Source organism: Trachemys scripta, chromosome 10 (assembly GCF_013100865.1).
Source record: "Trachemys scripta elegans isolate TJP31775 chromosome 10, CAS_Tse_1.0, whole genome shotgun sequence".
In the NCBI taxonomy this organism is placed as follows: domain Eukaryota; kingdom Metazoa; phylum Chordata; order Testudines; family Emydidae; genus Trachemys; species Trachemys scripta.
This window is the reverse complement of record NC_048307.1, coordinates 7,854,711-7,877,389: the sequence shown is the minus strand read 5'-3', so window position 1 is coordinate 7,877,389 and position 22,679 is coordinate 7,854,711. Positions and strand designations below refer to the sequence as shown.

At 47.1% G+C, this 22,679-nt stretch overlaps 2 protein-coding genes across 4 annotated transcripts in view; one reads left to right on the top strand and one right to left on the bottom strand.

Annotated features, from left to right (window-relative positions):
* The window catches only part of USP22 (ubiquitin specific peptidase 22), a 193,723-nt gene extending 188,004 nt beyond the window's left edge, over positions 1-5,719 (top strand). For both annotated transcript variants that reach the window (XM_034784873.1, XM_034784872.1), the window contains 2 exons: positions 2,665-2,814; positions 5,105-5,719. In XM_034784873.1, the coding sequence (XP_034640764.1) occupies positions 2,665-2,814; positions 5,105-5,147 (193 nt within the window). In that variant the 3' untranslated portion in view covers positions 5,148-5,719. The remainder of the gene's footprint in view (positions 1-2,664; positions 2,815-5,104) is intronic.
* A 7,064-nt stretch (positions 5,720-12,783) lies between these two features.
* TNFRSF13B (TNF receptor superfamily member 13B) lies at positions 12,784-22,345 on the bottom strand. Of its 2 annotated transcripts, XM_034784072.1 has the most exons (5): positions 22,051-22,345; positions 19,495-19,635; positions 18,079-18,195; positions 17,185-17,403; positions 12,785-13,323 (listed from the first exon to the last, which is right to left on the bottom strand). In XM_034784072.1, the coding sequence occupies exons 2-5, from the start codon at positions 19,631-19,633 to the stop codon at positions 13,049-13,051; spliced, it is 750 nt and encodes a 249-aa protein (XP_034639963.1). In that variant the 5' UTR covers positions 19,634-19,635; positions 22,051-22,345; the 3' UTR covers positions 12,785-13,048. The 2 variants fall into 2 exon arrangements, with proteins under 2 accessions (XP_034639964.1, XP_034639963.1); XM_034784073.1 differs by lacking the exon at positions 22,051-22,345 and having other exon boundaries at positions 12,784-13,323; positions 19,495-20,107.
* Between the last annotated feature and the right edge of the window lie 334 nt (positions 22,346-22,679).

The following is a 22,679-nucleotide window of genomic DNA, read 5'->3' as shown; positions in this document are numbered from 1 at the left end:
AAAGGATAAACGGGACAACCCGAGTGTGACGGGTTGGATCACAGAAACCCCCTTGGGAGCTGCCACCAGATGTGAAAAGACTACCTCTGCTCCAGTTTTCCCTGCCAGCTCAGGACTCCAGCACCCTGTCTTGCTGAGCCAGACTCTCCCATCTGCTCCAACACGGACCCAGGGTCTGAATCACTTGCCCCAAAGCTGCAAGTTTACCTGAAAACAGCTCACAGTAGTGTGCTTGTCTTTAGCACTCAGATGCCCAACTCCCGATGGGGTCTAAACCCAGATAAATCCGTTTTACCCTGCATAAAGCTTATGCAGGGCAAACTCATAAAGTGTTCACCCTCTGTAACACTGATAGAGAGATATGCACAGTTGTTTGCTCCCCCAGATATTAATATATACTCTGAGTAAATTACTAAATAAAGTGATTTTATTAAATACAGAAAATAGGATTTAAGTGGTTCCAAGTAGTAACAGACAGAACAAAGTAAGTCACCAAGCAAAAGAAAATAAAATGTGCAAATCTATGCCTAATCAAACTGAATACAGATAATCTCACCCTCAGAGATGCTACAGTAAGTTTTTTCTCAGACTGGACACCTTCCAGGCCTGGGCACAATTCTTTCCCCTTGTACAGCTCTTGTTGCAGCTCAGGTGATAGCTAGGGAATTCTTCATGATGGCTCCTCTCTCTCTCTGTTCTCTTCCACCCCTTTATATATCTTTTGCATAAGGCGGGAACCCTTTGTTCCTCTGGGTTTCCACCCCCCTCACTGGAAAAGCACCAGGTTAAAGATGGATTCCAGTTCAGGTGACATGATCACATGTCACTGCAAGACTTCATTACTCACTTGCCAGCACACACACATACAGGAAAACTCACAGGTAAACACAGCCATCTGCAGACAATGGGAGTCATCAAGATTCCAAACCATCATTAATGGCCCACAATTTACATAATTACAATAGGCCCTCAGAGTTACATTTTATATTTCTAGTTTTAGATACAAGAATGGTACATTTATACAAATTGGATGATCACACTCAGTAGATTATAAGCTTTGTAATGATACCTTACAAGAGACCTTTTGCATGAAGCACATCCCAGTTATGTTATATTCACTTTTTACCATATTTTTCTAAAACTATCCCAGTTACATTATATTCACTTATTATCATGTTTTTATAAAACCATATAGACTGCACAACGTCACACCGTTTAGTTATAGTCCTGTCAACCTAACATCCCAGGCAAAAAAATGGAATGGCTGATACAGGACTAGGTTAATAATGTGATTAATGCCAATCAACATAGTTTGATATCTATTTTCTATAAACCTAACTTGTTGATTTTTATTGATGATAAGATTAAAAGTTTGGTTGGTAAAAATAATAGTGGTGAGCTAATATACTTAGACTTCTGTAAGTCATTTGACTTGGTACCGTGTGCATTTTGATTAAGAAACTAGAACAATACATAGTCAACATGGCACACATTCAGTGGATCATCATTGAGCTGATGTGTTTCTAGTGAAGTCCTGCAGGGATTAATTAGCATTTTTTATCAGCGACCTGGAAGGAATCATAAAGTCCTCACTGATAAAGTTTGCAGATGACACAAAGATGGGGAAAGTGGTAAATAATAAAGAGGACAGGTCACTAATACAGTGGCATGGATTGTTTGGTAAGCTGGGTGCAAACAAACTATATTTTTAATATGGCTAAATGTAAACTGTATATTTAGGAACAGAGAATATAAACCATACTTACACAATGGAGGACTCTATCCCTGGAAGCAATGACTTTGCTAAAAGACTTTGAAAAAGACTTGGGGAGTCTTGGTGGGTAAACAGCTGAACATGAGCACCCAGTGTAATGTTGTGGCCGAAAGGGCTAATACGATCCTTGGATTTATAACTGGGAAGTATTGAGTAGGACTAAGGTGATTATATAACCTCTCTATTTGGCACTAGTGCCGATCGCTGCTGGAATGCTGTCCAGCTCTGGTGTCCACAATTCAAGAAAGAGAAGAACCACAAGAGTGATTTAAAGGATTAGAAAACCTGCCTTATTGTGATAGACTCAAGGAGCTCTGTCTGTTAAGTTTAACAAAGTGAAGGTTAAGCAATGGCTTGATCACAGTCTGTAAATACCTTCATGGGGAACAGAAATTTGATAATGGAGAACTCTTCAATCTAGCAGACAAAGATATAACAAGATCCTGTGGCTAGAAGTTGAAGCTAGACAAATTCAGATCAGAAATAAGGCGCACCTTTTGAACAGCAAGGGTAACTAATTACTGGAACAATTTACCAAGGACTGTACTGGATTCTCCATCACTGGACATTTTTAATTCAAGATTGAATATTTTTCAAAAAAATCTGCTAAGAGCAAACTGGAATTAATCCAGGAAAGTCCTATGGCCTGTGTTATACAGGTCACACTAGGTAGGTGATGACAGTGATCCTTTCTGGCTTTATAATCCATGTATCTGTGAATTAATAATATTCATCTACTTGCCCCATCCCCAACCAGTGTTGAGTACTGGTGTTTTAATTAGAGAGGTTACATATGGCATCCATTCTTTATGCACATGTATAGACAGTCACAAGCTTCTACTCCTTTTTCTTTTGATCCAACCGTTCTTTAACTGTTTTTCCTCCACCAGGTATTCCTTGTTTGCAGTAGTTAATCACCAAGGAACCTTGGAGAGTGGGCACTATACCAGCTTCATCCGGCAACACAAGGACCAGTGGTTCAAATGTGATGATGCCATCATCACCAAGGCTAGCATTAAGGATGTACTAGACAGTGAAGGGTAGGTTGTGAACAAAAAGGGTATGGGGAGGAAAGAACCTTTATTGCTTCAGTTATCAGATTTTCACCATATAGAACAATTTCTCTCCAGAGTGATCATTTATCAGTGCTTCAGAAAGCTGGTCTAACCTACTGGGTTTTTTTAGACTGGAGAAAAGGGAAGGACAAGGTAGCAGTGCATTGTGCCGCTGTACAAGATAACTAGTTTCTTGTATGTCCACCCACCTTCTGGCTAATCCAGTAGGCTGCAGTAATATCTGCCTCATCACAGCCTTGCTAGCCACAGGGATGAGTGTGCGATAGGTTATTACACATGTGGCTTTCATTGTTAAATACATATATTATGAATTCACATTGTAATAGGGATTGGCGTAATCCCACTGGCCAACCATAACCATATGGACCACCTATTTAAGCTTCATAAGGCACAATTCCATATTATACTAGACTTTCTCCTCTGTGGGCAGTTTATTCAACAGGCTGTATAACACAGTGGTTAGATACATAGCCAAAAGTACTACTGATATCCACTTCTGAGGGTTTGTTTCTGTTTCATTGATTTCTTTTGGGAAATGGTATTTGATGCATCTAGCCGTGCACATGCATATAGACAGGTTGGCTGTGCATTGTGTAAAAAAGTATTGCCTCTTGTTTTTATTAAGCCTGTTGCCTGTTAATTTCATCAGATGACCCCTGGCTTTTGCATTGTGGGAAAGGGGAAATAACACTTCTCTATTCACTTTTTCCACACCATTCAAGATTGTATAGACCTCTATCATATCCCCCCTTAATAATGGTTTCAAACTGACAATATCACTTCGATCACTTCCCTCAAACATGCACTGTGGATGCTACATAGAGCAGTATTTTTGCGAGGTTAACATGTTTATTGTTTGAGAAGCATCAGGAATTGGGTTCTTTTTCAAGAAAAAATAATTTAAAATCTGTAATCACTTCCATTCTGGCATATCAACCATGGGTTTGGTGCTGGAAAGATCAAATCTGTTCTGTTCTAGTTTTTAATTATACCTGACATTTCCTCTGATTGCTACAAGCGCAGGCAGTTCGTTTGGAATTTTTAATAAGTTTTCATATTTTCCTTTTCTGCTTTTCAGCCTGGCAATGTGCATCTCTTCTATAATATTTGACTTTTTAGTGTAAATTATTTTAATTAATTCATTTAACAAAAAGGTCAGTAGACCAGATTGGTTTGTTTTCCTTCAGTAAGAAACAGGTAGCATTGCTTCTGGGGCTGGGCGATTTGTGGAGGCAATTACCCAGTCCAAGGAAAGAGAAGGTGGCTTGTATCATTCCGGTGGCATCTCCAGCTGATTAAGAAACAGCGTTGACTGACTGTGAAGGGAGTCCTGCCCATTTTTTCCTTGTTCAGATAAATGATGGCTCTGATTGGACTTCCACCTGTGGAAGGAGAGGAAAGATTCAGGAAACCCTGTGGAGTGTGGAAATGGAAGATGATAATCATTCTGTAGCACCTCTTAATGTGGAGATATCAAAAGTGCTTTAGAAGTATTGTAATTGGCCTTGCAGCAACCCTGCCAGTATGAAGTGGGTAAGGGATGCACAGGGATCACTTTGCTCCCCACTGAAATGCAGCTGCCTCACGGATAAAGCTTAGCAGCTGTGCTGTAGTGCACAGTAGTTTAGGACAAGAGAAGAATTTTACCCAGTTGAACCTGCCAAGAGGAGTCTAGGTAGACATGTCAGATTTGGCTGGGACACAAGGGTTTCCACCCATGCTGTTGTTTAAAAAAATAAAAAAGTGGCATAAGATCTTTAATAACTGTAAGTGGTCGAGACCTTGCTTGTACATCTCATCCAAAAGGTGACATCCTCAACCCAACAGCGCCCCCTGTGCTGCTGGGACAGTGGCTCCCGCTACCAACTCAGAGGGAGGCGCGCATCTACAGAATCACCATCACCACTTTTTCCAGCATCTCGGTATTACGTGGAGGTCTCCCATCCAAATACTAACCTGGTCCAATCCTGTTTAGCTTTCAAGACTTGACACTAGGTTACAGAACAGGGTGGTCAGGCTCCAGGACAGACAGGTAGCGAGCATATTGAGCTACTGATCAAATTCTGTATGCTAATATTTTTTTTTTTCGTGGGCATCCTATGAAACTAACACACTTCCCTGGAATTGTTCCAGCTTTCAAAGAAAAATCGCACTAATAGGCCTTGTTTTTATCATGGCTGCATTGGTAATTGGGATTTAAAATCTGTAATGTACAGCATAAGGTTAAAGTTGTGTTGTGTCTTCCTTTTTGCAGATATTTGCTGTTCTATCACAAACAGTTCCTGGAATATGAGTAGCCTTATCCAGCAGCTTGTCAGATAAATGAAAGGAAGAAAATAAGCAAGCCTTCTAAAATGACACACAAACCTACCTGAAATGAAAAGACCCATTAAACAACAACTAGCACTGAGCTGTAACAGGACCTACTTGACACGGGCTCACAGCCTGGCGGAGTAAGAAATGAACAATGTCCAACGTGTATGCAGTCCCGCAAGGACAGAAAGGGGGGAAAAAAAGAGGCTACAGTCAGTCACTTAAGAGCGGAAATATAAAATGAGAGGAATGCTCTGGGTGGGGGAAATGGGAGCAGAGGAGTCCGGGCACTGGTACATCTCCTATGTTCCTCCGAAAAGTGTGTGGGAAGGCAAGGGGGTGTGCCATCATCTCCATAAAGCATCTTCTCCATTGGTGCTTCAGCTCCAACTGACCAATCATATAACAGTTATTATTAAAAATCCAAGCCCATTTTTGATGCCTGTGGGTCTGAAAGCAGTAAAGTGGAGGAGGATGGGATGACACAACTAAAGGACTTTGCAAGTATCTTTTTATTTGTGAATTTTAGTTATTAAATAAATACAGTATGAAACTATTAGGCTCTTTTTTTCGACAAAAGTAAAAGAAATCCTGGATTGTGGAACTGACGCTACAGTACTGAGACAGGTTTTCAAGCATGCCTGCTGCACAGGTGGTAATCTGCCATCAGACTGCTCATCAAAGCATCTGCACAGATTCTTTTCTGTTTGAGCCCTTTGTTTTGTTTTGTTTTTCTATAAATAGCTATTTTCTTAATTTGTTTTCCTTTTATTCCCTTTTTTCACGAGAATGAAATTCATAAATGGAACCATCAGTAAAATGAATGAATTGGCGTGTTTATACTGTAAAAGTGGTCTTGGTTCTTTTTTAAATGGTGTCAATAAGTTTGATTTCTTAAAATCACCGGTTTTGTGGTTTGCTGGTGGGTTTGTTCCCTCCCCCAGTTCTGCCAAGTCCCCTCAAAGAGAGGTGGCCTTTGGCAGAACGTTAGTATTGCAGAGCTGCCATCTGCGAGCCATGGCTGCTGCTGGGTGCAGTATGGAGGTCTAGATTTGCAGCTATTGAGCACTTCTGCAGTACACTAGGCTGTAAAGTAAACAAAGCGTTTTCCTGGTATGTGCTCTGTTTTTATTGGTTCCTTCTCTCCTCCCACATTTAGTAACTCCTTAAAGACTCCTCTCCCCTTTATGGAATCCCATCCTTACCTACGTCCTTAACGCTTAGCAGCTGGTGTGCAGGCTCGCTTCTGTTTTGTCACAAATATGTTTGTTCCTTCCCCACTCTTTCACCCTTCTCCCCCCACCCCCTTTAGAGCAGCCCATTTGCCTGTCTAGACACTGGGGCGGTAACTCTGTATGTATGCTCTGTATGTTTTACTCCCAGGAAGCAGGGCTGTAGATAGAATTGCAGTCCACGAGAAAAGGGTTTATTTACCTCTTAACCCCTCAGAATACAGAGCTAAAAAAGGGGAGGGGGGGAATTGGTTTTTCGGCTGCTGCCGCTGCTTCCTCATGGAAAATTTGCAAATGTTAGTCCGAAGGATTTAGCCATTGTATTCCTTTGTGTAAGGGTCACACTGAAAAGGTCTTTTTTTTTTTTCTGCATACATACTTAAGCAATCCTGCGTTGATTGTAGTAGCAAATATTCTCCTTTCCAAGGGCTAGGTCAGGACTGGAGGGCGAGGCAGAGACACCTTGGCCGCAAAGCTAAACATAGAATTTGAAAAGGTTAGACCAGTCCCTATACCCTAGAGAAAACTTGCAGGAGTCTGCCTGCTTAAGACAGACTTGGAGCGTCTTGATCTGTTTCATGGAAGACTTGGGGGTGGAGAACATGTAAAGCTGTTTCTGGAATGAGCACCTTGCTAAGCTATGCACAGAGAGAGAATAAGGTCATGTTAAAGGGTTGGGGCAGCTAGGCAGTACGGTTCCTGCACGGTAAGTATTTTTCTAGAGTTTCTTAACCTGTCTCCTCCACTGCACAAACTCAGAATACTTCTGGCTTGATTTGGTAAAGATCATAATTGTCTACTGCAGGGTTTAAATTCGTGGTGGTGTTGTTGTTGTTGCAAGTGAGAGCCTGCTAGAGCAATACTGGTGGATGGCACGCTGATTCTAAAGGAAGATCCCTCCCTGCCAAGGCTGTGTGTTATTGTGTAGGCACTCGACAACGGCTTCCTGCTACCTTTTAATAATGCAGTAAGCTTGCAGTGGAAGACAAGAATCAGCCTTTCACTATTCCCCAGCCTGTGTTTACTGATGCAGTTCAAGCCTCCACCTTGCTATGTTACTGAAGTAGGGGCACCACCGTGTGGCGTATAAGCATTATTGTACAGTGAGTCAATTGGCTTTGTGATAGTGAGAGCTGTTAGAAGTCAAACAAATGAATTCTATTTTGACTAGCCCATTGGAGCTTATTGTTTGCAGCCGAAGCGTTTGGGTGACAAGGCCAACCCTGCAAATCACGTTGCTGCCCTTTTTCTCTCATGCACTGTGAAAGGACCATCCTTTGCATTAATGGATCTTCACTGACTTTTTCACTGCTCTGTTTCTGCTTTTGAGCCTAGAATTTGAGGCATATTGAAAGCAGGTTTTTGCTGTAACATTGACCTCTATATCCTGTATTGAAAGGCTTGTTGGTACTTCAGCAATGGTAAATCACAGTACTGAATCCTGGTTATTGAGGGAAGAGGGGATCATCTTTCTTCCTTTAGAAGTGGAAGGCCTGCCACTGTTCTAAAAACCATTGCTACATCAGTTGAATGCCCTTTTCTACATACACACCAATAGGCCCTACCCTTGCTCATCTCCTCTTTATAAATGACATGCAGATCACACTCTGTAGTTACATACATTGTAGAACTGGAAGATTACCTGCCCGAGTTTCACCCCCACCACTTCTGATCCAGATGTCTCATAGAGGGGGCCACATCACCTTCAACAGAGCTCCTGCTACATAAGAAAGTCTTACCATGCAATAAGATGTTTACTGCTGATTTATAAGTTTACTGATCAAGTTATATCTACCTAATTTGTTGACAGACATTAGCTAAAACCTGCCTGCTTCAACAACTAGTTATCCTGTTGTTTCAACCCCTGACCTTAAACACTTTTTTAAAGCAGATATTTTTTTCCTTTACATTGCTTGTTCTGCTCTAATGAAGGATCAGAAGAAGTTATCAATGACTGAGACTGCTATTGGAGAGCCAGGTTCATAATAAAGTGTGTAAGTTGTGTGTGTATAGGGGCCCGCAGTGTGCTTGGTTCTGCACATGACAGAAAAATGAAGCCCAGAGAATCTTACAACGTAACATGTTGGCCCTACCCCCTCTCCCTGCCTCTAGACCAGGAGTTACTGGAGACAACCGTTTTATTGTGGTGCCCAGTAGAGGCTTGTACTAGGGCCGGCGCTTCCACTAGGCGACCCTAGGCGGTTGCCTAGGGCAGCAGGATTTGGGGGGCGGCATTTTGCCGCCCTCGGCGGCGGGGGGGTCCTTCAGCTCCGGGTCTTTGGCAGAAATTCGGTGGCGGGTCCTTCACTCGCTCCGGGACCCGCCGCCGAAGTGCCCTGAAGACGCGGAGCGGAAGGCCCCCCGCCACCAAATGCTCAGAGGAGGCGCGCTGCCGCCTACGGTGGCAAAAACCCTGGCGCCGCTCCTGGCTTGTACTATAAATTGTGAGTGTGAGAGGAACTGTTTGCACCCACTACCTCAATTCCTAGTAATAGAGGGAAACGTAACCAGTGTCTCAAAAGAGGAAGTACCTTCTGTCATGTGTGGTCAGAGCTCTGGGACCTGTCATTAGACAGCAGCAACAGCAGCAACCTTGATGCAAAGTATATCGATTCCCTTGCCTCTGTTGCTTTAACATCTCTAATCGTTGTACTTTGGAGTTTGTGTAAATAATTCGTCCTCTTGTTTATTTAACCGGCATATCCCAGGCTACTTTTTTTTTTTTTTAGTATAGCCATACCAAGATTGTTTGTTAAACCCTATCAAAGGAGGGAGGCGTGTGTGTGGTTACGTGGGGTGTTCCCCTCCCATTTGTCGTGGTCGTGTTGGAAGGACTACGCAGGCTGCATGCTATTGTGGGCCACCGCTGCTCTTCCCTCCTCTGTTACAGTGAGTGCCAGAGAATGGGCAGTGCTTAGTGGACATCACTGCCATTCTGGTTGCCTGGTAACCAGAGAGGAGGCCTGCCAGAGGGCAAGTGGACTATGAATGAATGAATGTGAACGGTGTCCTATCCTCTTCGTGAACAGGAGCCTGTTGGTGCCCCAACTGAAAACGTGTTGGTAGTGGCGGAGTGAGCTCTTTGATATTTATCCCTTTCCACGGGACTCTTCTGCTCTTTTTAAACAATGAGGATATTTTCCTGGGAGTCGGGGGAGCCAGGTGTCTGAGCTGTTTCTCTTGGGGTTGCCAACGCTTCAGGATTGTCCTGGAGTTTCCAGGCATTAAAGATTGTCGTGTGATGAAACCTCCAGGAATATCTCCAACCAAAATTGGCAACCCTAGTTTGCCCCAAATCACTAGGATGCTTACCCATGCATTGGGAGGAGCTGCACTCGAGGACCCAGAGCATTTGAGCTAAACTGGCACGTGTCAGATCTTTACAACTTCATGTGCCACATCTTGGGAGTTTGGTAATGGGAGATTGAGCCTTTCCTCAGAAGGTGGCCAGTTCAGCCCAGCCCAGGGTGGTGATGACTGAAAGTTACCATCAAAGGCTGTGAAGCTTATGTAAAACCAAGTTTCTGTAGTCTCAACCCAGTTTCCAATGAACAAGTACCCACCTCCTGACAACCATCATCGTTGGTGCTGACGGTGGGGAGATCAAGGAATAACGATTATGGAGCCTGAGGCCTCCTCTCACTCCTAAGTGCAGTCTGTCCATTGCATGCTTTCAGCCACACTGACACAGCTGTCTTGTACCTGTACAACGTTCTGTTGCTGAATACTGGGCTTCATTTTCCAGGGCTGTCAATGGAGCGCTTTCACCAGCACCAAATTCATCCACAAACAAAATATTGGTGCCGCATCACTGCAAATGATACTCGTGTCACTTCTGTTAGTTCAAATAGGACATTTAAAATTCATGGTCCTGCTTTCCCAGTGCTGCCAGCAAAAGCCCCATCCTGTAAAGAAACTGGATCAAACTGCAGTTTTATCTTCCTGGTTTATAAAACATCACATGGTTTAGAAACAGCAATAATGATCTTCGGGTCAGGCTTTTCCTGACATCCACTGACTGGCTGATTTTTGTATCAATTCCCTCACTTCCCTAGCTGGTCATCAACTGTCAGGAAACCACAGTTGCTTGGTTTAAAACCGCTTGGACCTTTAAATGGTGTTAGTGCTGGCTGTGATACTTTCACCCCCTCCCGATACAGTGGGCTTGTGCTAGTAGTGTTCAAGGAACTCTATCAAGAAAAAAATACTCTCCTTTCTAAAAGGACCTTGAGTTCAGAGCTGAGTGCGGGGAAACAAACTGTCCTGGCACTAAAATTCAGAGTGTATTAAGCACGGGACACTGGAAATTACTTAATAAGATAGGAAATATTCTCCAGTTATCTATTCTAAACCTCAGTGACAAAAGATCTCATGCACTGTATTGCACCTAGCACATACTTCATGCCTGGAACAAGTGACTTTACATATATATTTTTAACAGGTTATAAAATATTGCTAATTTGTATCAACGTCCAGGTAAGCAGACTTTATGTCTAGGCTGGCAACATTTCAACGTCTGCTCGTGTTTGAGAAAGCAGGCAGGATAAAATGAGATTTTAAGTAAAAGTTTGGAAAGGTTTCTTTTTCTAAATGTAAATGCCATGCAACATAAAAGATGTCCCAGTCATTACACTCTAAAGAGAACATCCCTAACCAATATAAGGGCCAAAAATACAACACACAAGAATAATGAGAGAGAAAATTGCTGCCTGGAATCTCACAAAGAAGAGCTCCGTATAGCTCGAAAGCTTGTCTCTGTCACCCAAAAGTTGGGCCACCATGTCACTTGAATCTCATAAAGCAGATTAAGACAATGAAAATTCAGGACCGAATAGAAACAAATTCAAACCAAAATGTGTGTAGTTACAGTACTCGCCTTAAAACAATTTTTGAAGTGCTCCACTTTGAATTGGTTTCTGTTGGGTCCTGAAATTTCTCCTGGTATCGGACATGTCTATTCACTGCTGGGTCCTTGAAATGGTAGCCTCCACAGAGACAAGAGTCCCATTCAGTAATGGAGCCAATCAACTAGGGAAGGTTTTCAAAATAATTTTTAGAAACACACTGTATGTAAAAAGTGATTTTTGGGAGTATTCTAACCAATCGCTACTATGGCTCTCGTGTCTGTCCTAGCTGCCACCTATGCAGTGTCATGGATCAGTCGGAGCCAGTCACCTCCCCGCCCACCCAGGAGGCCCATTTTTAGCATCTCAGAAATGCAAGTGGCAATCTGGCTCACCCCACACTCCTTGCAGAACTTTCTCTGCTTCAAGGAATCTTTTGCAGAAGCTGAAAAACATGCTCCTATTGTCACCATAACACGTAGCCATCGATGACTTCTCAAGGCAGCACGGTCCTGCCAGGCAGCACAGCGAATCCATCGCAGGGCTAGTATAGTTTAGCTTTCCTCTGCCAGCAGTGGCTGCTATTAAAGCTTGGATCTGAGCTCATGGTGCCATAATGGTAGGTGTCAGGAGGAGCATCAAGGCCAAATGTTATCAGTAACTAGAAGACAATGGTCCGAGACATTTAAAACAATTTTTTAAATAGCTCTTTCAAATCCCTGTTCATTTTAATCATTAAGAAAATAATTTTGGGAGAAGGGGGGTTTCCTGGCTGAAATCCAGAAGGATGATTGAAAGAACTGGGCATGTTTAGAGAAGAGAAGGCGGGGAGGGGGCATGGTAACATCTTCAAATATGTAAAAGGTTGTTTATAAAGAGGACAGTGATCGATTATTCTCCACGTCCACTGAGGGCAGGACAAGAAGCAATCGGCTTAGTTTGCACTCAGGAAGATTTAGGTTCAATATTAGGAAAAGCTTTCTAACTCGAAGGCTAGTTAAGCTCTGGAATAAGTTACCAAGGGAGGTTGTGGGATCCCTGCCATTGGAGGCTTTTAAGAACAGTTTAGACAAATTCCTGCCAGGAATGGTGTATATCTACTTGGTTCCTGCTTCAATGGGGAGATGGAGCAGAGAGGGCCTCTTGAGGTCCCTTCCAGTCCTACATTTCTATGAGTCTATGGGTGAAGTGTCAAGATTCACAATGTCTCTGGGGTTTATGAAATATGGGGATGACAAACTTGCTATTAGTGCTCTGGTGGACTAGGGTTTGCACTGACTAGCTGCAGTGGATTCAGTTTCTCTGCATCTGTCACCTCTATAAAATACATGTCACTCACTGTTGCTTGAGAATTGCTTTGTTTACAGGCAGAATCCTCCAAAGAGGAGACTTGCACTCTGCAGTGCCGTGTCCCAGGTTGTGCATCAAACCCATTTACAAAGCCAGGAACAGCGATGCAGGTGCCAGCATGAAAAGCCTGATTTAATTTTTGGTTCCACTGACGCTAAAGTCTTAGAAGAACCTGAAGAGGTCAGGTTTAGAGGATGTGTGTGATGCTACATTGGAAAGGATGCAAGAGACTTTATGGTGAGTGCATAACAATCATGAGAATTTTATTTCCATAGTAGAAGAAAATAGTGACTGTCCACAGTCTGTTTCCATGGTGTGAAGGTAGCTTCTATCGTGATTGGCAGGCAAGGTATTGTTGTGTGTTACTGAAGATGGAGAGCAAGGATCAAATGCAAGCAGCTTTATTCTGAGTGCAGGGAGTGTTACTTCTCTCCCTGATCACCACATTGCTCAAGGAGTTCATGTCATCGGTGTCTTCTCTTGTGATGGGGAGCATATGATTTTGAAATGGCCGTCCTCGGGGGTGGGGATAGCCCCAGCACTTCCTGTGCAGGATACCCCAGCCTGCGAGGCAGTAGCCCTTGCTCCAGGATGATAGAAGGAGCTGTGACATGCTTTAGTCTCCTGCATGGCAGGCCCTTGTTCAGGGAAGCAGAAGCCACAGGTTTCCACAGGCTCTGGTAGTCTGCTCCCAATGGAGCCGCCTCCAACGCTCCCCGCTTCCACTAAGTGATCTGTAAAGACACAACCTGTGTTAGAGCGAAGGCTCCCGCGGGGCAGGTGCCACATCTTTGTAGGAGGCTGGCTCGTGTCTTCCTCCCCTTCCATGTGTGATCCTGGATGGAGAGCCACCTCCTTCGTGACCACACAGCAGCCCTGTGACTACAGATACTGCTGACTGGGAGGGGCAGCATTAGGAAAAGGCCATGTACTATTGACTTCTTTAAATGAGATTTAACAGCTCGGAGCAAGGAGAACCAGTGCCATGTGATGCTCTGTCAAACACCAATGGATGGGAGAATGTACAGGGCAAGTCCTAGGACTAGATAGGACATCCATTTCCTGCCCTGCCCTGAACCAAAGCCTGTTGCATGGTATGTGTCCTGTTGCCTTTGAACAAACTGAGGGCTGTGTAGCTGCCTAGGTTTAACCCCAGCACCTTGACTTTGTGTAGAGATGTAGAACTCAAGGAAAGCCAGATCTCTGCTGAGGGGGCTGAATCAAGTAATATAGTCCCAAATACAGGTGGGTGGCAATGGTGATGGGGGTTATTACAACACTACTAGGAATAGAAATAACTTTGATACTTTAAAAAAAAAAAAAATAGTTGTACTGCCCTTTGATTGGCCATTCCCGCTGCTGAGTGTGCAGCTTGAAAACTGCAGCATTGTGAGAAACCCGACTAGGTCCTGAAAGTGCAAGCGACTGGCCTCTAGGTCCATTGTCCAAATGGAGGGAAATGCAAGAAACCTGCCCTACAGCTGAAAGAATTCTAAAAATGAGACGGGTAGAGCATTCCGTTTTGGTCACCTAGGGTGGTCTTAGTATTCTTAATATTTGTTGTTCTGAAAATACAATAAATCATTTCCAACCTGAGGGAGGCCCTTTAAAATCAATCCCCGGTGCCACAGTGTCCTCAGACAAATGCTGATAGGAACAGTTTTAAGTTACGTTTCTGCACTGAAAAGTGACTCATTAGGTTGCATGTTTGATTTTCCATGTCGACGAGATGGAAGGGAGAGACCATCAATCTTAGGTTCTTATCTGGCCCCCATCACTGGTGCATCTGAGGACCTCATGGTCTTTTTAATTAATGTATCCTCACATCACCGCTGTGAGGCAGGGCAGAGCTGTTATCCCCATTGTACAGATGGGGAACTGAGGCACAGAGAACCAGGCCCAGATCATCTTAAGGCAGTGGTTTTCAACTGTGGGTTGGGACCCCAAAGTGGATCAGAACCCCATTTTAATGGGGTTGCCAGGGCTGGCCTAGACTTGCTGGGGCCCGGGCCGAAGCCCAAGACCCACCTCCTGGGGCCAAAGCCCGAGGGCTTCAACTTTGGCCCCCTGACCTGGGGAAGTGGACTCAGGCTTTGCCCCACCCCCGAGCAGTGGGACTTGGGCTTTGGCCCCCTTGCCTGGGGCATTAGGGTTCAAGTGGGCTCAGGCTACGGTCCCCGCTCCTGAGGTCGTGTAGTAATATGTCAGAAGGGAGTCGCGGTGCAGTGAAGTTTGAGAACTCCTGCAATCAGTCAGAGTTAGGGCTCAGATATGAAAAGGTCAGCGCTCACCCTCGCAACACCTGGCTGATTTAAGAGCCTAGATCTCATTTTGAAAAGGAATTTAGGCACTGAGAGGTCTAAATGCCATTGGCTGTTGCTGAGCGCAACACCTAAATATCTTTAACAATCTGGGCCTAAGTGACTGGCCCAAGGTCACACAAGAAGTCTGTGGCACAGCAGGGAATGGAACTGGGTCTCCTGGGATCCTAAATTACCATCAGTCTGGTCCCTGAGGAGAACTGTTTTCAATTCTCTTTTCCTTTCCCTGCCCTCGGGCGGCTCTCCCTAGTCTGTGTTTTCTCTCTCTCGTTCAGGGACCCGCCCGTCCTGTGTGTCTCCAGGCTATCGGGAACCAAAATGGCACTATTTATACAGAGTATTTTTCAAAGCAAGGGCCCACCTGCCTGTAAACAGGCTGGCTCACTGCTCGGCCAAAGCCACACGCAAGTCTTTAGGGCCTGGGCCTGGATCTGCCGGTGAAGCCCCTGATATTCAGCCTGTGGAGTGGCTGGCCCAGCCAGCCCTTAATGAGCAAGTGGGAAGCCACTGTTAAATGAGCCCCTGTGCAGCCAAATCACTGCCCTGACCAAACGAACACAGACCTGCGATCATTATCAAAGGACAGTCAGCCCTGTTTCTTGATTGGCTGGCTGATTAATTAGAGACACTTCTTCTTTACTACCCCTCATCCCTGGGATTTCACCAGCTGCCTCTTAGTCCTAGCCAGCCTGAGGAGGGAGAAACCAGGACTGCTAGTCAGTGGCTACACAGCTCTGCTCCTTTGAACAGCAATGCACAGTCCAGCCTGGCAGTTGAGGTTCTAGTCCCACCTCTGCCATGGACTTAAGAGCTCTCTGGATTTTGTTTCTCCAGCTGTAAAATGAACCTCACATAAATTATGTTTAATGTTCCTGAAGTGCTTTGAGATCATTGGATGCCTGGTGCTTTAGAAGAGCAAAGCACTGTATTAGCTTGATTATTCCTAGACAGCAGGCTAAGCTTTAGGTGCCAATTCTTGCTTTCATGCCTGCTCTTGTACAATTTAAAATATAGCTACAAGCAGCGAGCGGCCGTGGAACGGGAGGATTGCATCGGGATTGTACGGCAGCTGCAGGCCTGGGGAGCCTGAAACAGTGACGGCTTGGCTTGCACAGTTCAGCTGACAAGCATTTCTGTGGCAGCTGTCCCAGGTGCCACAAACCACCTTGTGCCCATTCTGAAGAGTCTTCTCTTTACCTGTGGTTGCACTTTGGTATCTGAATGCTGGTGACTGGATCATGTTCTATGCTAATGGCCTCTTTAATAGGCATTAGCAGTTCAAAGAGCTCCAGATAGTAGCTTGCATTAAACACCCAAGATCTCAAAGCCTTTACCAAGGTGGGTACAGCAATAACGGAGGTACAGAGAGTCTGCATCTTGGCTAAGATCATGCACCAAGCCAACGTCAGAAGCAGGATTAGGCCTAGATCTGTATACAGATGTGGCCCGCAGAGGGTAGTGTCTGAGCACCTCACAGCCATTAATAAATGCATCTGTATAACAACCAGTCTGAGGTGAGGAAGTTTACAGGTGGGGCTCTAGGGCCCTGAGATTGGGACTTGCCCAAATTCACACAGGAACTCTGTGGCAGAGTCGTGAATTGAGAGACAGGTGCTGGTCTCAGTCCATTACTTTAACCACACGACCATCTTCCCTGGTCTCTAGGCTCTTGGGTTCACGACTAATCCATTGGCCTGTTCTGCTAGGGAACATTCTTGAACGTAGTTCTGGGTTCAATTCTCTGGCCTCTGCTTGGCCTTCCCCTCTGTGAGCAAGAACTTTTCAGAGGCTCACGAAGAGATGCACTTAGGGGACGGGTGAGGCTCCCAGGACTGACCCGTGCCCAGAAACATTCTCTGCTCCTGAGAAGCAGCGCACACCCTTCAGTGGCCTGCCTGGTTTGCAGCTGTGTGACGTACTGAGAGGCACAAGAACTCAGACCTGTGCCCTAGGAAGGACAGTGCTCTGCCCTTGGTACCCTCCTCCTCCTTTCCTCTAGGGTACGTGACTAAGAGCTTAGTCACTTCTTTCCTCCCTTTGGGGCAGAGGGTAGCAGCCCGAGAGCACCAGTTCATCCTATAACCATTCCACTGGCCGGTAGCAGGTGTGGAACACTGTCCTCTTCCCAGCCAGAGAGACTGCAACGGCACATTCTTTGGTGTCTGAATCTATCTCCCAGCTCAGGTGTGTTAGTAGGTACTTCTAGCCATTCACAATCACCCCCTTTGACTCTGTCCCGTAACCTCTCTCTTTTCTCCAGCAGCTGGTTCTTACCTTTTGAGGAGTCCTCCCTCTTGTGGCAGGTCCCAGGGGTGGGCTGGCAGGAGACCTCCGCTCCCCTCCTTTTGAAGTGGGTCCAGCCCACCAGCAAAGAGCAGATCATGGTGCAAAGGCAGAGCGCCAGCAGCAGGTAGACAACCAGCCATTGGTCCTGATCACTACCTAGCTTCTGTTCCAGAGCAGCCATTCTGGATGAGGTAGTTACCAGTTTATCTGAAAGTCAAACATAGCCACATCCATGTTGTCCAGTGCAGGGCGGGAAGGGGTTCGTTGCCCTGGGGATACAGCAGTCAGATGAAGACTCTGAACCTGCCTTGGAAACATTCCCTTGGCTGCAGGGGTGTCCCCTCCCATATGGCAAGTGGAGCAGCCCTTGTGCTGTTCAGCTTCGCCCCCTCTCTATGTAAGCACCTTGGCAAGGCTCTTCCTCCCCCCACAGGGTGCAATTCTTGAGGATATGGAGAAGTTCCCCACCCCCACCCCAAGGCAGCACAGCGAGGTGAGAAGCACCACAGTATGATAGATCCAGCAAACAATAGTGCAAAACAAAGAAACCGTACAAAGGAGGAGAGGGAAACACAGTTCATGGCAGGAGAGGTGAGAGCCAAGAGCAGCTAGCATAGGCTAGGGGAAGAGCATGTCCTGGTATTTCCTTCCCCACCTTCCTAGAGAAGCTAATACAGTCTAATCAAAAGCTCCTGAGAGGACTTGGGGTCAGCTGACATCTGCCCAGAGCAAGGGACAGAAGTTGCACCTACACGTCCTCCTACTTTGGCCCTCAGGTTTGAATGTCCCCAAAGCAAAGCTTGCATGAGCACGGAGCCTGCATCCCACCCTCCCCGAGCGTGCGTGCCAGGGCGCTTTGCCGGGTGCATCCTGCAGCCTTACTCTCACAGAACTGGAGACACTGGCTTGGGTGCTGCCCACAGACGCCCGAGCAGCTGATGCATCTTCTCAAGAGCTCGTCGTAGTAGAAGCCGGGTCGCTTGCTGCATTCCATTGACACTGGAGAGTGGAGGGGAGAGAGAAACGCATCCTGCTCAATACATCACGAGAGGAACCGCTGCTGTGGGAGAGTCTAGAGCTACGCGCTGGGGCCTGCTTACAGGGGCTGGGGTAGCCTTGGTATCAGAGCAGGACCAGTGCTGCCAGTTTTGTCAGGAGTGTTTTTTCCTAAAGCCCGAGCATGGGAAGACAGGAACATCTAATAAAGTAAAGGCCTAGGCCTCGTGGGGCAGAGAACAGCCTGAAACTCTGAGCCCAGGATGACCTCAGAGATTAAAAACCTGAAGATACAAGAAAAATCTTCCAAAGGTTTTGTTTTTAGAGTCCTAGAGTTTAAGGCCAGAAGGGTCTACCACATCATGCTGTATATCACTGGCCGAAGCCCCCCCAGCATCTACACTACATCTATCTAAACCCCAAACCAGAATTAGACCGAAGTAGTGCAGTCCTCAGCAGCATAAACTCTTCTGTGCCACAGGCAGAGAATGGGAGGGGCTGAGGAGAGCCCCCCCGATCTGAGACGTCACTGTTCAGTTAATAACCAGGTGCTATCACCTGGTGCGGGATGGGAAATCCGCCCTGGGGGTGGGCCATCCAGACGCATCCCCTGCCCCCTCACTGGAACCTGTGGGCTGCTGATTATCATTCTAGTTTTAAGATGCAGATCTCACAGAGCGAGCCTCTTCCCTTCACAGAGGAGGGGGGAGCAGATGCGGGGGTCTGCAATGAACTGGCCCTGAGAAGGGGGATCAGCTGGAGCTGTGGGAGAAGGAGCAGAGCTCCTACAAACTAGTTCCTGGGGCATGCTGGGACTGGCCACAAGGAAGAGTGGCTGGGCCAGCCATGCAGGGAGCGGGGGTGGCTGTCGCATTTCCCCAACCATTCTGCCTTCAGATACTTGTCTGACAAAACTACTCAGTTGAAGCCAATGCAGAGCTTTGACTGAGATTTTTCCAAGTGCCAGTTAGAAGCTGGACTTCACTGGTGCCCCCGTTGCTAGCTGCTCCTTCAGAACTGCCCTGCTTTCTACCAGTGTATTGGCCCCCAGCCTCCCTGTTTCCCTCAGCGGGAAGGCACTGGCGCCCAGGGGTGGGGGCTGAGTTCCTGTGTGTTATCCAAGAGCCTCTACACCCAGCCCCTTGCAGTGTCATGCTGGTAAAGTCCTTCAGCCAAGACACCTCCCTGTTGCAGTCCAGTGGGATAATACAAACATCTGAAGACAAATGCACCCACATGCCAAACATGGTGCAGCGCCCAGTATCCGCGCGTGGCTGGCCGGCCAGCTCCCTAGGCACTCACCGCAGAAGGTAGTGCATCTCTCCACACTGGGTGAATTACATGCAAGTCTGCAGGAGATGCATTGGCACAGGAGATTGTCCCAATACTGCTGCTCTGTGCAATTGGTCATGGCCTTCCACCTTGGGCACATCAAAAGCATGTCTGCAAAACAGAAGGGAAAGGGGGGGAGATCTGAAGACACCCCAAACGTGGCAGCCTTGAGTGATGGAGAGGAGCTACCTGGTTAAGTAGCACAGAGCATGTTTGAGCAGTGGACATATTCTCCTGCATGGGCCTTAGGGATGAACATGTGCCCGTCCCTTGCGTGCCCTAAGCCGCCAGCTGGGCGTTTGTCAAAGACTGGACAAAAGGAGTGTTCTTGGGGAGTTGTTCCAGAGTCTCAGATCAACTGAGGGCCTGGAGCTGCAACCACCCATCCCCAACCTTTGCTTATTCTTGCAAGGACAGTCCAGGCTGTGACACTGGGGAGAACGTCCTGATTCCCATGGCAAACCCTTCCTATTCCCATCCTCCTCGGGATTTAGATGAGAAGGGCCCAGAATCACACAAGTAGTTAGGCACCTACTTTCCATTGATTTCAGTGGGATGGTGCCATGCCTCCCTTGCTCCAGTGTGTGTGTGTGGGGTGGGGGGGGCTTTTCGTCTTTGTATGTGTGTGAATGGCTTTTCGTCAGATATGATTGAACAAGAGCAGAAAGGGCTAAGCTGCCAGAAGAAAAGGTCAGGCAGGATGAAGATGTGAAATTTACAAATAGGAAGGGCTTGGCAGACAACCGTGTTCAAGTGAGACACAACCAGACATGCACTTTTGTATCACTGGGCCCCCATCAAGCTGCTATAATGCAGGAGGCCTTGGTCTGTGCTGCAAATGCAGCTGCTTCCAGGGGACCCAACCAAGGGCTGTGGATCTGACCAACGAACTCCCAGCAGCGCTGCCAAACAGACCTGGGTTTTGATCACATCCAGGGTCAGCTAGCTGAGAAGTGGGGTCCTGGACCCAGCTGCATTTGCGGTATCGAGGAGGCCTAGATCAACGCGTCTGCTTACCTGTAAAGGTAACAGACCCAAGGCTGAGGGCAACGAGCTCGCTGGCGTGCCCTGTGACTTCCAGGAGCTTCCCCTTCTAAGGTGCTGGAGGCCTGATTCTCCGCACCATGCGCCTTGGGGTGCCCATTACATCAGAGACAAGTGGATGTAAAATGCTCCCATTCTGACAGGGTGGAGTATGACCCCTGCTTTGCACAACTATAAATAACTGCACAAGGTGAAAGGCAGCGGAGAATCTGACCGGATCGTCGTCAATGGCAAATACAGTTGTTCACATTCATACTGGAAATTTCTGCTTAAATAGAGAATGGCCAAGGAGCTGCTCTCCAGAGCGGGCTTGGGCTCAGGGGGCCTCTGATCTCATCAGCTCTTCTGGCAAGAAGCTGCCACCAAAGAGTAGACGCTGGGGGCTTGAGGAGAATTCTGCCATCCTGAATGGGACGAGGGCTGGACGGTGCCACATGGGCCTGAGATTGCCCATGTGCTTGTGAGATCATGGCGGGGTCCAAACCGGAACCTAGGCCCCAGCCGGAACACGAAGCCAAAACCGCATGGGTGATTCCGGATGCCGCAAGCTGATCCCAAGCCCCCTGGAGCTTTGGAAAGGGTTTGGCTCTGAGGTTGTGGGTTTGGCCCAGAGTTGCTGTTCTAGTGCCTGTCTTTGATCTTTTCTCACCCAGGTAGGTCCTCGGCAATAACAAAAGCACGGCTTCTGGTCTGACCTGCCTGGCAGCACAGCTGGGGTTTTCAGTGGTGCAGCCACCCAGCAGAGCTCAGCACCTCCTTCCTGGCCTGGGACTGTGGCTTCCAGCATTCACAACACCCAGAGTGCAAACAGCTGCTTGTAACACACAACTCTAGAAACCTGCTGAGTTCTTGTGGCCTGAGGGGGGCCTTTGACAGGATCTGCGCCATGGTAACTACCACCCTGTCTCTGGGGCCCTAGTGCTCTGCCTTTCTCCAGGACGCCTGACTCCTCATCTCCTGCTCTATCAGCCAGTCGCCAAGGGTCCAAATCTTTCCACGCTCACTGGGTGCTAGGTACTCGATGGTTTGAAAGAGGCACCCGCAATACACGGGCCTTAGCACTGTGTTAACAACCCCTCGGCGCAGGCACTGAGCCCGATCCAACCTGGCCACGTGCAGCAGGGTGGCACCGTCCTGCCCTCTCTTGAGGAAGAGATGTTAAAGGGCAGAGCTGTGGACGAGCAGGGGCTACTTTCCCCTCCCATCTCTTGTAGAGAAGCTCAGCCTGAATGCATTCTCCCCCAGCCTCCCGAGGGAGCAGTAGGTGGGTTTTCAAAATGGCAGTGGCGTAGGCACGCAGTTAAATTAAAGGCTACCAAGCAAATGAGGCTGCCTTCCACTCCGTGCAGGAGATCATACCAGCCACATACCTCCTCGGCCGCCCCATGGCAGCAAACTCTGCTGTCCTCTGCCCACTCCAATCCCGGCCCACTCCCCTCACCCGTCCTTGCTGCCTAATAAAAGAGTGGGCAGGATACTCACCCTCAGTCTTGTCTCAGGCCAAGTCTAGTCTCCCCCCGCTCCTGCCATCTCACTGTGAGCTCCAGCCCCTGAGTCTGCTCATTACTCATGAGGTTTATTATTAGAGTTAGATTTGATTAGAGGCTGGGCTGTGTGTTTCCTGGGGTTTCCCCCTGCATTCTTTCTACGCAAATTAACCTGACATGCGAATGATCGAGTTGACTCTGGTGGGGCATCCCTGGGCCAGATGTGCAGCGGCCACAGAACCCCGGCAGGTCTTGGCTTGGCGCCGTGGTGCGGTGGGTGTGAAAACTCCAGGAAGAGAGCGGATGCAGCAGCCACAACTTCATCAATGGAATTCTGCCGCAAGGCGCCTCCGGCACACGGGCGTGGTGGTACCCCAGAGTCGCTAATTCATGGAAAACAGCTCGGCTGAACTCCCCTCCTGTGGGAGGCACATCAACTACCCTAGCATCTCCATGGGTGTCTGTCCATGCTCTGCTCCCCCTGGGTCAGGAACCGAACATGCAAAGAAGAGAAAACAGGAGGAGTTTTTTCCTTTAGGAGATTTCTTCCCCCACCTTACAAGAAAAAATGTCTCTGACTAAAATTACCGCAGAATAGTGCATCTTCAAAAGAGAGCAAAAGGG